Genomic DNA, 17,039 nt, shown 5'->3' on the forward strand with positions numbered 1-17,039 from the left:
GGCCTTATCACCTTCCAATTTCTCTTGCCTTTACCAACTGGGCTCTAGTTATACGTAAGTACTTGTAGGTCCTTAACCCACCATGCTCTTTTAGACTTCTATTTCTTCACACATGCTGTTCTCTCCACATGAAACACCCTTTTCCATTTATTTAGCTGGCTATTCTGCCTTTCAAAACCCCACTCAAACAAAATTTTCCCTAGAAATTCCTCTTGCACACCCACTGTGATTTAGATATCTGTCCTCTGTGCCTATCATCTGATGCTTATCACTCAATGCTGTAACTGTTGGTTTACTGGTCTGTTTCTTCCAATAGCTGGTAAGTGACCTTAGGTAGGGACTGCATTTTATTTGACTCTGTGTCTTTAGTACCCTTTATGATGTGAGACAAATGTAATAGTCAGTGGATGTTCACTAAACACCTTAATGAAGGAAATGTTGTCACCCATTGGAAATAGGTTGAACAAGCTTACTAGGAAGTTTATAGGTTCCCAATTATGTCTCCATCCTTGCAATAAAGAAATTCCCTTTACCAAATAATTCAAAACATAAACATAAGAATATATATTCTTGCTTTAAAGTTGGCTGTCTCTCTGGGTCACACTTTCATTTTTGTCTTCAGGCAAGGAGGAAAAGCTAATTACATACTTTGCTTTTTAAAGCTTTTACTTGAAGCTGAGAAGACTTGAAAAATGAGCATAAAATAACTTTCAAATAAGATAATCTGCCATAAAACCCAATTCATCATTATCTTTATTTCCAAAACTACAAGTCATCAATTTCCTCCTTTTCCATCAAACTTGAGGACTTTCGATTCTAACTTGTAAATATGTCTTCAGTGTTTCATCCTTTTCTCCTGCTGCTTCTCTTCATCTTTTCCTTGGCATTCTCAGGCCTAGTCTCCCCTCACACTCCAGTCAGGCATCTATCTTTTATTCTACATTGGTGACACTGTTGTTTAGAAGACAGGAATTTGATTACCCCAGTGAAATTCAAACACTGGATTAGCATGTAAAGCTCTATCGTTGCATCACAACCTACTGTTTTAGTCTCATTTCCTACCACCCCTTTAACTCCAACTATGTTCTACATCTAGAAACTTGTTAATGTTCTTTTATACCTCCAAGTCTTAGCCTATGGAAACTTTTCTCCCTGGAATGTGTAGTTTCTGTGAATCTGTCAGATCTAGGCAATTTTTCTCATCCTCGTGCATGGATCAAACACTTCATTTAAGAAGCTTTTCCTTGACTTTTCCAGTCAGTTAGGTCACTTCTGCATCTGTGCTTCTGGAGAAGTGTATATACACCTTTATTAGAGCATTTGCTTCATTTTATTGATCTTTTATGTATTTCCTACCAGACTACAAATATAAGAACAAAACTGTATCCATTTATCTTTATATTCCCAGAACATTCCATAGAGCTTGGCACATAGCAAGCCCTCGATATATGTTTCCTGAATGAAGTGAAAGAAAGTCTCTTTGACTTCAGATGCTTCCTCACTAGAAGGAGCCAACGTGGGAACATGTTTTGGGAAAGAAAGGCTAGGAAATATAACAATGTCAGATATGAAAAAGAAAGAATAGTAATTAATTTCAAAGAGCTAACGGGTGACCACAATGATGGCAACCCTCCTACCTACTCTGAAAGAAAAGACAGAATAACAGATACTATGTAACAGGATACTAAGAGAGGGAAGGTGTAAATATGAATTTCCCTGTGGCTCTGTCAAAAACGAGTCACATGCCAAGCCATGTATGCGAGACAAGGTTAATGATGAACTGTAGTAGCATTTTATCCATATTGTCTCTCTCATGGCATTTATCAACTCCTACCTCATAGGGTCAATTCTCTATTAAGCATGTTAACAAAAGGAAGCAGAGATTAAGGATAATTTCCATTTATTATTACACCACACCTAGAAAAAGTACAGCATGAAATAGTAGTAATATAAACTTATGTGGTTAAAACTCCATCCATTATTGAAGAACAAATATTTGGGTCTATAAATGATATCAAAACCTACCTGCCCCCTCCCATGCACACACACACTCCACCTTGGCTTTGTCCCCTGCTCTACCCAGTACCTGAGTGTCTTTCCCACTTTCCTCACTCTTCCAGTTTCAGAGCCATCTGTAAAGGCTTTCGCCTGTCAAGGGCTAAGCGATCTGGGGGATGGGGGTTGATGCTGAGGCTGTAGTTGTTTAGAAGTCTTTTTACCCCAAAATATACCTGTTTAAATTTTTAGGCACCACTTATTCTACAGCTGATTAATCTCTCAACAGATAGTTACATGTTGACTATATTTATGTATGCCTTACCTCACTCTAACAACATAAGGTCTTTTAGGAGAGATTCTATTTTTCGTATTCACATGTGTTTGCAACACAGTTTCATAAATAACTGTGAATGGAAAAATTAGTTAATAAAACTAATAATCCAGTCAAATGCCAAAATTGCAATGAGAGAATATTATACAGAAAAACTAGTAGTAGTGCCATAAGGTGTCTTTGGAAAACTTTGGCATGCCCCAAGACTCCATCAGCTACCCTGCCTCAAGCCACCTCTAAAAGCAGCAGTTTGAACAGAAACCATGTGCTCAGTAAGTAAATGAAACCTCAAATGCCTAAGTTAACACTGGTAAGTAACATAACTTTATAGGGGATGCAATATTTATTATTTCTTAATATTTAATGCCCTGAAATAGTAAAAAGAACTTTTTTGGGGTTTTTTTTGTGGCACATCCAATCACTTTTAATTCACACCAAGCCTATGAGTGACAAACTCAGACATCACATAGCCAGATCAGAGTTGTTGGGACTCCTAGGTCCACCATTTTAACCTCGATGCTCTGGATCCTATACTACTGTCATAAGCCCCAGCAATGCAAGCTTGCGGTACCAAATTTACAAAGACTTAAAACATGGACAGGTTTTTTAAAATGTTGGTTGATAATAATAATAATATAAAAACAAATAGACTCAACTCACAACAATGACAGAATTAAATCTGATTCTTTAGATTATATAACCTATCCTCAATACAAAGAAATGCTTCAATTATTCAGGAAAACAAAATAAAAGATTCCCAATTCAACAACAAGTAATCACTAGCTGTCCAATAAACATAGTTCCACAGTGCATACTATGTAAAACAAACAAAAACCTCACAGATAATCCTTGAGCTGCCTATAAATACAAAACCGATATTTATATTTTAAAAGTGACTACAGGATTTCCCAAATGTACTATTTAATACTGGGCAAATCTTTTTAAAATGAAAGATATAAATGTATCAGTAAGTTAACATTTCTGTATATATTTGTATGAATAATAAAATCAATCAGTATAAAAATATAATTAGTAGGACCAAAGAGATGCCCCAAATCTAAAGAATTAAAATTCATAACTCTCCTTAAAAAGGATGATTTACTAACATTAACTTTTTAGTTATAGATAATTATTAATTGATAAACCTTAGGGACTGCTTTCCTACCCGCTATTGTAGGAGATCAGGATGTTTTGTTTGGGTTTTTATTTTTGTGGAGGGAAGTGGCGCCTAATTTTGGTCTAGATTGTTCCCCATACTTGTAGAAAGCAAAATCAGTAACTTCCAAGATAAATCACAAGACAGATTGGAGACATTTTCAATTATATCACTGATCACTTACCTAAGAGAACTGAAAATACACAAATAACCAATTACTCCTTTTAGAAAAACCTATAGACTTATGTGAAACCATCTCGAACTCTTTGGTGCAGCCAATGTAAAAGAAGAGTAAAGAGTACCTTACTTTGGTGTATTCAAGGCCAGCCGCCATTATTGATGGCAATTCAAACACACGCTATCAGAAACAATTCGGGTGTATCACAAAAACTCAATACAGCTTGTTTGCAAAGTGTCCCAAAGCTCAACTCATTTCAAGTACTTAAGATAATCCCATACAAAGTGAGTGTGACCTGAAATTGCTCTAAAATAGACTATAATGTTACCTTCATGCTGAAGGGTAGAGAGAACTATTTAACCCATAACAAACGACGAAAACAGGGGAGAATGAAAATGGTGAATGCCGTTGCTACCCACCATGGTGACTCATGACCTGCCCGGCAGCCTCCATGCTGACATTCTGGAGATAGTTGTGGCAGCGTTCCTTGTGCTCCTCCAGTGAACTGCGCTGCTTGTAGCTTCGTCCACAGTAGTTGCACTTGTGAGGTTTACCCACTGTGAAGAGAACTCAAGGTTAGTGTGCTGTCAAGTCTCATCCAAAGCAAAATTACCAGCTAACTTTTGATAGTCTGGAGGAAGCATTTATATGCTTTTCAGACTTAAATCTCTTCCTCCACCACACTCCAGTTGAGGCAATTAAAGATAATAGACTTCTACCAAGATTAAAAGACAGCAAGAAAAGGCAGATCGTACCTTTGGTGATAGGGGAAATAATGAATCAAAATCATGCTCTGACTGTCTCCTAGATCATGAGAGGCTGATGACTGATCTTCAAATTATCTGACTCTTAACACTAACATTTACTCTTACACAGTTCTCTCAGCTCTGACTCATTCAAAAGACAAATCAGGAGTGTCCTAGATACATGATGAGAATTATTTTTATTTATTGGGAGGGGGCTAAGAATAGAGAATTTTACTGAAGGAAACTAAAATCCAACAACTTGAAATGTCATTGTCTAATGAAAAGATTATTCATGGGTACCAAGAAGACTAGAAAGAATTCAGGTGATGAGAAAAAGCACAGATAAAAGCAGAGAGTTTCTCTTTTCTTTCCACCTTGGTAATAACTATTCACACATGCAAAACTTTGCGGCAGATCAGCCTATTCTCCCACGTCAGTCAGCACTGTTCTTATATTACCAAGAATTAACCTACTAGGTGCTTTGAGTCAGGATTATTAACAATAACCACCAAAGCCCTAACATATTTAGTTATACAAGGAGAGTGATACTTAATTACATATTTCACATTCAGGAAATGAATTATTTTCTAATAGCCACATCTCATTATACCTGGTAAAATACTTCAATGCTCACATTAAAAAAAAAAAACTTTAAAAAATTAAGAAGGGAAAAAAACATTTAGGGAAAGAGGTGTGTTTTAATGTAAGACTATTCACAAGGGTATCACAGAGCACTTTGATTCTTAGTGTTGAATGGATACAGAAAACCATAAAGCATCAGGTGGTCTGTTGCCAAAGCCCTCAGTTAAGCACATTTTGAATCAGGTCAGCTGCTCTCATTTGACTCCCTTAGGAATCATTTTATTTTGCCTAGAGGACAAATAGACAACTCTTTTTCATGGTCAAAGATAGCATCCACAACTCCAGGTCCCTTACAAACCCATGCTAGGATAATGGTCATAAATGAAATTGAAATACTTTAACAAGACAAGGTATTCACGCCTGCATAAAAATTTCACTACATTAATTAAAGAAAAACAAACCTTTAGATTGTATTTGAGGTGCATATAAATTCAAATCAGTTATTTGATAATCGCAATATTTTTGTAAACCGTCTTAAAAAACAAAAGCTATCTAAGGCAGGATCAGTCATTTCTAAAAATACTAGGAAAAGTAACTTCTATTTTTCAGAACCAAGAATTTCTGGGAAGTAAAAACCAGGTAGCTTTTTATATTGTGAGGACTCTTATAGCACTGTGTGAGAGCATAAAAAATACAAGAAAATATTTTTTTTAGTCAAAAATATTAATGTAAATAGTATAAATATATTTATATATAATTGCATTCCAAATATGGGGCTACATATGACAAAAACCCTTTTATGAATGTTCTCTCAACAAGTCTATAAAGCAATTAATACTTGTTAAGCATATGCACTGTAGTTAACAGCCCACTATAAACTAGTTCCATCGTCTCTGTCTTCCCCTTCTTAAGTCCTGTTGCATTGTGTCCTGTGATACCTATGTTTTATTGTGAACATAATATCCTCCTATACTTCTTCCCCTTATTTCTCTAAGCAATTGACACCTTTTTAACTTAATTAAAATATAGTTCTTGTCCACTCCCCTTGGCTCACAACCTGCTATAAACTCCCAACTCCCCAGATAAGGAAGAAAAGACAGGATACTTTTTACTGCCCTCATTTTAGAATTCAATCCCATCTGCTTTACTTCAGCCTCTCCCATTTTGTCATCTGTTGGTTTAAAATGTCACTCTTTCCTCTCTTCATCCCATCCTTGTTCTCTGTGAGTATAACAGATATTTGAGTAAATTGCTCTAAAAGTATAACCTCAATTTCCCCAAATCTTCATCTGTATTCTATTCCAGCAATCCACATACTGGGTGACATGCTGGACTCTGACCTCTCATAACTATTCTATGTCTAAGAAATTTGTTCTGGAAGTGTTCCACCTTACCCTTCTACATGTCTCATTTAATGCATCTTTATTGAGAGCCTACTAGGTACCAACACTGGGACAAGGCTGGAATGTAAAGTGGAGAGCAAATTCTCATGGTACCTATCCTCATGCAGCCAACAGTCTGTTGAGGAAGACAGACATTTAAGAAATATACAAGCAATACATTACAAATTGTAAATTCTACAGAGCTAAAGAATGGTAAGCTAGTATAACATGGGGACCCCAGTTTAGTGTGAGAAGGTTGGACGGGAAGGTCTGCCCGAGGTATGAACATTTAGACTGATAACTAAAGAAAAAGTAGAAGTTCGTCAGATAATGGGGATGGGGGGGAGGGGGGAGGAGAGACAGTGTTTCCGGGAACTGTCGTCGTCATCTCTTTCTATTTACTCTCAAGTTCTTAGCTCCTTCGAATTCTAGATCATGCCCTTGCTACTCTTCTGAAAATTATTTTCAAGCATCATCAACAGTCCCTTCCAAATCCAATGGCTCTACTATCCCTGCAAGACCATTTCCTGTCAGTTCTTTGATATTTCTTTTTTTTTCCCTCCAGTTTTATTGAGATATAATTGACATAGAGCACTGTATAAGTTTAAAGGGTACAGCAGAATGATTTGACTTACATATGTCGTGAAATGATTACCACAATACCACAATAATTTTAATGGACATCCATTTTTCCTAAAAATCAAGGTCATGAAAATATTGTTTATATTTATTCCCTATATATGATGAGTTTAACTGTATCAACTATATGAGTTAATATGTATAACATATGTATATGTATTCACAGAAAAGGACCAGTCTTTGCTACTTTTCTTTTTACAAATGTTATTATTTACACACTCACTATCTGAAACACCTTCATTCTGCTACCTCTCCTCAAAGCTCCTTTAACTCCCCAGTGCCATCTTTTCCAGGCTCCGGGTCTCCATGATGTAATACCTTCAACACAGGGACCTTCTATCACCCCTCCCCTAATAAAGTTCTACATTGAGGGTTAAAAAAAAAAAAACATTTAAAAAAAGTCATCAATAGTCTCTGAAGTGCTAAATCCGGTAGACTTTAATCAGTCCAAAATGTTCCTAATTCCTTGTCACTATCAAACTTTCAGGAGTCTTGAATCTCCTGTTTTAGCTTCTGGGATCAGATTCTGCATCCTCACTCCCTGGCTTCTCAATCTTTTCCTACCTGGTAATATATATGTACCTCCAGGTTTTGCTCTCAGTACAGTAGTCTCCTTCTTTTCCCTCTAGATTAAGCCCTCATTTCTATGAAATGTCCAAATCATGCCTGGAATAATTTCCCATGTTTGGAAGCTCCTATTTGCTACAAACATTTTAAAAGTGATCATGGTGAACCCAAGGACACAGTTTCCCCCCTCTGTGCTCTCACAGCACTCTGTCCATATTCTGTTGATGCATTACTTATGATAATTGCATTGTAATTATCCATCTGATCTGTTTCCCTCGTCCAAACAACGAGCTCTGTCATGAGGACAGAGGTCATGTTTTACTCAATTTGGAATTGATAGCGCTTACTGTAGTTATTAAACATAGGAGGTACTCAATATGTATTTGCTGAATGACTGTACTTCAACCTCATACTTCCAAATGCCTTTGGAGTATTGCGTTATGCATATTCCTCTGAAATCTAAAATCTAAAATTCAACATATCCAAAATTATCTTCCTCTACAAAACTAATTCTTTATTCTGACTTCTCTTTTGTGTGTTAGCACTGTTTTAATAAACCAGACTTGTGACAAGGCAACCACTATTGTTGCCTCCTACCTCATTTCTCACATCCAAATAATTGCTCAAGTTTATCCCTCCTTCTCACTCCCAAAACCAATTTCCTAGTTCAAGTGTTCATTATCATGAACCTGGGCAAGCTTAGTATACTTCAAACCAGGTGTTCTCTTCCCTTGTGTAATGATTTTACTCCCCTCCTCAACAACCTTCAGTGACTTTTCACTTCTACTGAACAAAGTTCAAATCCCTGTAGGATGCATTCAGCATCCTACACTGTCTGGTCCCAAGGGATACATCCCATCTTCTACCCCAGGATTCAGCCAGGATTACCTTCCGCTTTTATACTTCTGAGTCTTAGTTCTTTCTGGAATGGCTTCACACAATTTCTGCCTCTTGAAATCCTACGCATCCTTCCAATCTCCCTAACCATGTTCCATCCAAAAGCGATCTTTCCTACTAAAGAACTGTAACTGTATTGGTCCTCACACTTAGGAAACTTGTAACATTCTGTCTCTTGAGTTATTTGTGATTACATCTGACCCATGAACAACTTGGGTTTGTACTGCATGGATCCACTTATAATGTGAATTTTTTTTGACAAATACATACTACAGTACTGCATGATCTGCAGTTGGTTGAATCCACAAATGTGGAACCGTGGATGTGGAGGGCTGACTGTGAAGTTATATGTGGATTTTCCACTGCAAGGGAGGGGGTGTTGGTGCCCCTAACCCCTGTGTTGTTCAAAAATCAACTGTATGTATACATTCATTTTGATCTCCCATGTTAGATTATGAGCTTCTTGAGAGACTGAAATAATGTCTTATATATCTTTGTAACCTCCAAAGAGTTTAGCATGGTGATTTGTTCACAGCAAGAACTAATAAGTGGTGTTTTCATGAATGACATCATTTCCTAACTCTTTAAATATCTTCCTTTCACTGGTTTTCCCTGAATCTTTTACTAACTTTAAAAGCAATGCATCCATATAGAAAATTTTAAAATTCACCAAAAATTATTTATACTTACATCATTTAGAGATAAGTATCTTTAAAATTTTTATATCATGTATTTTTTCTATGCATGCAAAGATATATTTTGTTATGAAATTGGGTCATTTTAGATGCTGTATTTTACAATCTGCTTATTTTACTGAACAATATATCTTGAAATTTCCCCATGATATAAAATAATAGTTTTGTTGCTGCTGTTAGGTAACAATTTTTCCCCAAATTCTAAAATTATGATATGTTGATTTAGTTTGCCTTAGCATTCTTAGTCCTTTTCTTATTTCCTTTAATAATTATTTTTCTTTTTACCATAGTTACTATGCCCATACTTGAAAAAAAAAAAAAATCAAATAGCCCTAAAGGGCACTTAATGAAATAGTCTTCCCCTCACCCCACCCCCATCTAAACATAATCTATTTCTCTGTCCTCTCTTTTTGGAATTTCTATTCGTTTGATGTTAGACCTTCTGGATTGAGTCTTGAAATTTCTTTTTTCCCTCATATTAATTATCCTTTTACCCTGTTTACTTTTAGAAAAATTCCTCACCTTTTTCTTTGAATCTTTCTGTGAAATATTTTCTGGCAAATATAAATTTCTCTGACCTCTTTCCTTTTTCTTAAAAATAGTGTTCTGTTTTTTCATGGGTACAATAACATTTATCTGAGCATAATTTTTTCTTTTTAAAAAAGTTCTTTTTATATTGTCTTCTCTCGCTTTTTTTCTTTTTTACATTGGTGTCTGTATTGGAGGCTTTCCTTAAATGTCTGGTGCCTGAATATTTATTGTCCATTTATATTTAACAGTAAGGAACTAAAAAGCTAATTGGAAGTTCAGGAAACACAGGTGAGGTTTGTGAACTACTGGTGAACTACTGTAGAGTGACCAGGTAATGAAGCAACCTTTTCATTGTCAGACCCCCAAATATAAATATATGTCTTTTCTCTAGGACCTCTCAATTCCCTTAGAGAAGATACCTCCAATTTCCAGCCCTGGGGGTGGGGGGGGATATGAAGCTAGATATTAGTATTCCGGAAGTAAGGCAAGATATGGGGCCAGGAATATAAATTTTCAACTGTAGTCTTTTACATACTGTCCCTGCTTTAAGTCCTTTGTTTTCCCCCTACTCTCTACTTTTCCTGGAGTCTCTAAGCTAGAACCTTTCCAATTCAATATCTCCAGAGAATAAATGTTATTTTCCTGTAGTTGGTTGGCTGTAGTGAGAGTGGCTCTGTGGCCTGTTTTGTATTCAGATTTTGAAATCCTTTTATATTCAATCCAGAGTTTCATCCCTACCATCAACAGCCATGTTTCTTCCAAGTCCAGAGACTTTTCAGGATTCTCTAGGGCCAAATGGCTTTGCTACTCATCCTTTATTCCTTTCTATAATCACTATAAGTTCCCGAGTCTTCTGTTTTGTGAAGTCTATTACCACTCCTCCCTCTATCTTCTTTCCATCTTCCTCTTGCTGCTATTCTGTCCTTTCCCATTGTCTTTGATCTTAATGCATTTATACTTCTATAAACGTCTACTGTAATTTTAGTGGAGTTTTAAAGAGTAGAGACAGATGTAGCTTTTCATTTCATCATGTTTAGACAGCAACAGACAGTATCACTTTTAATGTTGGTATGCTATGGCTCTGGAAGGGTGTGCCATAACTCTCTATTTAGATAAATAGGAGCATGACATGTTAGTAAAGATTAGCCACCAAAAAAGGAATCACATATTTGTAAGACAAGGGAATTTGTGGAAATGTAAAACTAAATATTTCCTCTATTCTACTGTAATCTGCTATGTATTTGTCTGTTATAATACAACATTCCCTACCTATATTCAAATATGTTTTAGTGTAACCATTTGCAGTGGTTCTCAAAATATGAACTGCATGCTACCTTATGTTAGAATTACCTGGAGTGCTCTTAAAATGCAGATTCTTGGGCATCATGCTAGGACCTAGAATTTCTGAGAGAGGTACTCTGATCTCCCCATGTTTAACAAGCCTGCCAGGTAGTTGCTTATGTACTGAAGTTGAAAAACAATGGTCTATAGAAGCTCATAAATCATCATGTTCTCTAAGTCTGGTATTGAGTTAAAATTTCTTATTAAAGTGAAGAATACTTTTCTTGACTCTACCATAATGATCTTAATTATATTATTGAAAGAGTTAAAATTAATTTTCTTTTACAAGAAATGTTGGGATGAAAATCTGAAAAGCCTATGGATGAAGTATCATTTATTACTGGTAAAAATTTTTTTTAAATATTTATTTTGGTATGGGAGTTTACTACTGTACGTTGATAACATCTTTTGAGGACAGTGATCCAGTTTAAACTTTACATCAATTCTACTTCAAACTGACCTGTGTGTCTGGATTTTAAAATTCACGTGGATCAGAGTCAGTTCAGGGCCATCCCGACTGGTTAGGAGAAACCCTAGAAGTTACCCCTTGCTCCTGGGAGACCCCAGTGGGGTCCAAATGCTGGGTGAGGCCAACATGTCCTCAGTAGGTTACCTAGGATAGAGACCCAGGCCTGGAGATAGCATGTGAGATGCCACCCACAGCATCACCATCTGGGAGAACGGGAGGGGAGAGAAGCCTATAACAATCTGCCATTACTCCAAAGAGGCCTCACTTAGCTGGAAGTTACTATTTTACCCTGGAATTGTGTGTTACAACTGGAAGAAAAGGAATAATGTTAATGGACCCGTTTACTTCCCAATTCTATTGATAGTACAAACTTGAGCCACACATTACTTCAATTATATGGTCAAGAAAGGAGCCACATTTTCACGAAATGCATGGGTTCATGTTTGTTTCATTAAAAACTTGGGCTGCACCGGAAAGACAAGATCCAGCCTCATCCACCAGAACACAGGCACTAGTCCCCTCCACCAGGAAGCCTACACAACCCACTGAACCAACCTTAGCCATGGGGGGCAGACATCAAAAACAACAGGAACTATGAACCTGCAGCCTGCGAAAAGGAGACCCCAAACATGTAAGTTAAGCAAAATGAGAAGACAGAGAAACACACAGCAGATGAAGGAGCAAGGTAAAAACCCACCAGACCAAACAAATGAAGAGGAAATAGGCAGTCTGCCTGAAAAAGAATTCAGAGTAATGATAGTAAAGATGATCCAAAATCTAGGAAATAGAAGGGAGAAAATACAAGAAACGTTTAACAGGGAACTAGAAGAACTAAAGAGCAAACAAACAATGATGAACAACACAATAAATGAAATTAAAAATTCTCCAGAAGGAATCAATAGCAGAATAAATGAGGCAGAAGAATGGATAAGTGACCTGGAAGATAAAGTAGTGGAAATAACTACTGCAGAGCAGATAAAGAAAAAACAATGAAAAGAATTCAGGACATCTTAGAGACCTCTGGTACAACATTAAACACACCAACATTCGAATTATAGGGGTCCCAGAAGAAGAGAAAAAGAAAGGGACTGAGAAAATATTTGAAGAGATTATAGTTGAAAACTTCCCTAATATGGGAAAGGAAATAGCTAATCAAGTCCAGGAAGTGCAGAGTTTCCCATACAGGATAAATCCAAGGAGAAACATGCCAAGACACATATTAATCAAACTACCAAAGTTAAATACAAAGAAAAAATATTAAAAGCAGCAAGGGTAAAAAAACAAATAACATGCAAGGGAGTCCCCATAAGGTTAACAGCTGATCTTTCAGCAGAAACTCTGCAAGCCAGAAGGGAGTGGCGGGACATATGTAAAGTGATGAAAGGGAAGAAGCTACAACCAAGATTACTCTACCCAGCAAGGATCTCATTCAGATTCAATGGAAAAATTAAAACCTTTACAGACAAGCAAAAAGTAAGAGAATTCAGCACCACCAAACCAGCTTTACAACAAATGCTAAAGGAACTTCTCTAGGCAGGAAACACAAGAGAAAGAAAAGACCTACAATAACAAACCCAAAACAATTAAGAAAAAGGTAATAGGAACATACATATCGATAACTACCTTAAATGTAAATGGATTAAATGCTCCCTTCAAAAGAAACACTGGCTGAATGGATACAAAAACAAGACCCGTATATATGCTGTCTACAAGAGACCCACATCAGACCTAGGGACACATACAGACTGAAAGTGAGGGAATGGAAAAAGATATTCCATGTAAATGGAAAGCAAAAGAAAGCTGGAGTAGCAATTCTCCTATAAGACAAAATAGACTTCAAAATAAAGACTATTACAAGACACAAAGAAGGACACTTCATAATGATCAAGGGACAATCCAAGAAGATAATAACAATTGTAAATATTTATGCACCCAACATAGGAGCACCTCAATACATAAGGCAAATGCTAATAGCCATAAAAGGGGAAATCAACAGTAACACAATCATAGTAGGGGACTTTAACACCCCATTTCACCAAAGGACAGATCATCCAAAATGAAAATAAATAAGGAAACACAAGCTTTAAATGACACATTAAACAAGATGGACTTAATTGATATTTATAGGACATTCCATGCAAAAACAACAGAATATGCTTTCTTCTCAAGTGCTCATGGAACATACTCTAGGATAGATCCTATCTTGGGTCACAAATCAAGCCTTGGTAAATTTAAGAAAATTGAAATCATATCAAGTATCTTTTCCGACCACAATGCTATGAGACTAGATATCAATTACAGGAAAAAATCTATAAAAAATACAAACACATGGAGGCTAAACAATACACTACTTAATAACCAAGAGATCACTGAAAAAATCAAAGAGGAAATCAAAAAATACCAAGAAACAAATGACAATGAAAACACGACGACCCAAAGCCTATGGGATGCAGCAAAAGCAGTTCCAAGAGGGAAGTTTATAGTACTACAATCCTACCTCAAGAAACAAGGAACATCTCAAATAAACAACCTAACCTTACACCTAAAGCAATTACAGAAAGAAGAACAAAAAACCCCAAAGTTAGCAGAAGGAAAGGAATCATAAAGATCAGATCAGAAATAAATGAAAAAGAAATGAAGGAAACGATAGCAAAGATCAATAAAATTAAAAGCTGTTTTTTTTTAGAAGATAAACAAAATTGATAAACCATTAGCCAGACTCATCAAGAAAAAAATGAGAGAAGACTCAAATCAGTACAGTTAGAAATGAAAAAGGAGAAGTAACAACTGACACTGCAGAAATCCAAAGGATCATGAGAGGTTACTACAAGCAACTGTATGCCAATAAAATGGACAACCTGGAAGAAATGGACAAATTCTTAGAAAAGCACAACCTTCCTAGACTGAACCATGAGGAAATGGAAAATATAAACAGACCAATCACAGGCACTGAAATTGAGACTGTGATAAAAAATCTTCCAACAAACAAAAGCCCAGGACCAGATGGCTTCACAGGAGAATTCTATCAAACATTTAGAGGAGAGCTAACACCTATACTTCTCAAACTCTTCCAAAATATTGCAGAGGGAGGAACACTCCCAAACTCATTCTACGAGGCCACCATCACCCTGATACCAAAACCAGACAAAGATGTCACAAAGAATGAAAACTACAGGCCAATATCACTGATGAACATAGATGCAAAAATCCTCAACAAAATACTAGCAAACAGAATCCAACAGCACATTAAAAGGATCATACACCATGATCAAGTGGGGTTTATCCCAGGAATGCAAAGATTCTTCAATATATGCAAATCAATCAACGTGATACACCATATTAACAAATTGAAGGAGAAAAACCATATGATCATCTCAATAGATGCAGAGAAAGCTTTTGACAAAATTCAACACCGATTTATAATAAAAGCCCTGCAGAAAGGAGGCATAGAGGGAACTTTCCTCAACATAATAAAGGCCATATATGACAAACCCACAGCCAACATTGTCCTCAATGGTGAAAAACTGAAACCATTTCCACTAAGATCAGGAACAAGACAAGGTTGCCCACTCTCACCACTATTATTCAACATAGTTTTGGAAGTGTTAGCCACAGCAATCAGAGAAGAAAAAGAAATAAAAGGAATCCAAATTGGAAAAGAAGAAGTAAAGCTGTCACTGTTTGCAGATGACATGATACTATACATAGAGAATCCTAAAGATGCTACCAGAAAACTACTAGAGCTAATCAATGAATTTGGTAAAGTAGCAGGATACAAAATTAATGCACAGAAATCTCTTGCATTTCTATACACTAATGATGAAAAATCTGAAAGTGAAATTAAGAAAACACTCCCGTTTACCATTGCAACAAAAAGAATAAGATATCTAGGAATAAACCTACCTAAGGAGACAAAAGACCTGTATGCAGAAAATTATAAGACACTGATGAAAGAAATTAAAGATGATACAAATAGATGGAGAGATATACCATGTTCTTGGATTGGAAGAATCAACATTGTGAAAATGACTGTACTACCCAAAGCAATCTACAGATTCAATGCAATCCCTATCAAACTACCACTGGCATTTTTCACAGAACTAGAACAAAAAATTTCACAATTTGTATGGAAACACAAAAGACCCCGAATAGCCAAAGCAATCTTGAGAATGAAAAATGGAGCTGGAGGAATCAGGCTCCCTGACTTCAGACTATATTACAAAGCTACAGTAACCAAGACAGTATGGTACTGGCACAAAAACAGAAATATAGATCAATGGAACAGGATAGAAAGCCCAGAGATAAACCCACGCACATATGGTCACCTTATCTTTGATAAAGGAGGCAAGCATATACAGTGGAGAAAAGACAGCCTCTTCAATAAGTGGTGCTGGGAAAATTGGACAGCTACATGTAAAAGTATGAAATTAGAACACTCCCTGACACCATACAAAAAAATAAACCCAAAATGGATTAAAGATCTAAATGTAAGGCCAGACACTATAAAACTCTTAGAAGAAAGCATAGGCAGAACACTCTATGACATAAATCACAGCAAGTTCCTTTTTGACCCGCCTCCTAGAGAAATGGAAATAAAATAAAAAATAAACAAATGGGACCTAATGAAACTTAAAAGCTTTTGCAAGCAAAGGAAACCTTAACAAGATTAAATGACAACCCTCAGAATGGGAGACAATATCTGCAGAAGAAGCAACAGATAAAGGACTAATCTCCAAAATTTACAAGCAGCTCATGCAGCTCAGTATCAAAAAAAAAAAAAAAAACAACCCAATCCAAAAATGGGCAGAAGACCTAAATAGACATTTCTCCAAAGAAGATATACAGATTGCCAATAAACACATAAAAGGATGCTCAACATCACTAATCATTAGAGAAATGCAAATCAAAACTACAATGAGGTATCACCTCACAGCAGTCAGAGTGGCCATCATCAAAAAATCTACAAACAATAAATGCTGGAGAGGGTGTGGAGAAAAGGGAACCCTCTTGCACTGTTGGTGGGAATGTAAACTGATACAGCCACTATGGAGAACAGTATGGAGGTTCCTTAAAAGACTAAAAATAGCACTACCATATGACCCAGCCATCCCACTTCTGGGCATATACCCTGAGGAAACCATAATTCAAAAAGAGTCATATACCATAATGTTCATTGCAGCTCTATTTACAATAGCCAGGACATGGAAGCAACCTAAGTGTCCATCATCGGATGAATGGATAAAGAAGATGTGGCACATATATACAATGGAATATTACTCAGCCATAAAAAGAAACGAAATGGAGGTATTTGTAATGAGGTGGATGGAGTTAGAGTCTGTCATACAGAGTGAAGTAAGTCAGAAAGAGAAAAACAAATACAGTATGCTAACACATATATATGGAATCTAAGGAAAAAAAAAAAAAAAGGTCATGAAGAACCTAATGGCAAGACAGGAATAAAGACACAGACTTACTAGAGAATGGACCTGAGGATATGGGGAGGGGGAGGGGGAGGGGTAAGATGTGA

At 36.4% G+C, this 17,039-nt stretch overlaps 1 protein-coding gene across 9 annotated transcripts in view; it reads right to left on the reverse strand.

Moving 5' to 3' along the window:
- Window positions 1-17,039, reverse strand: part of IKZF2 (IKAROS family zinc finger 2) — a 173,841-nt gene that overhangs the window by 16,474 nt on the left and 140,328 nt on the right. For all 9 annotated transcript variants that reach the window (XM_059928627.1, XM_059928624.1, XM_059928623.1 and 6 more), the window contains one exon: window positions 4,083-4,220. In XM_059928627.1, coding sequence (XP_059784610.1) covers window positions 4,083-4,220 — 138 coding nt within the window. The remainder of the gene's footprint in view (window positions 1-4,082; window positions 4,221-17,039) is intronic.

The sequence above is a fragment of the Balaenoptera ricei genome, chromosome 7, assembly GCF_028023285.1.
Source record: "Balaenoptera ricei isolate mBalRic1 chromosome 7, mBalRic1.hap2, whole genome shotgun sequence".
In the NCBI taxonomy this organism is placed as follows: domain Eukaryota; kingdom Metazoa; phylum Chordata; class Mammalia; order Artiodactyla; family Balaenopteridae; genus Balaenoptera; species Balaenoptera ricei.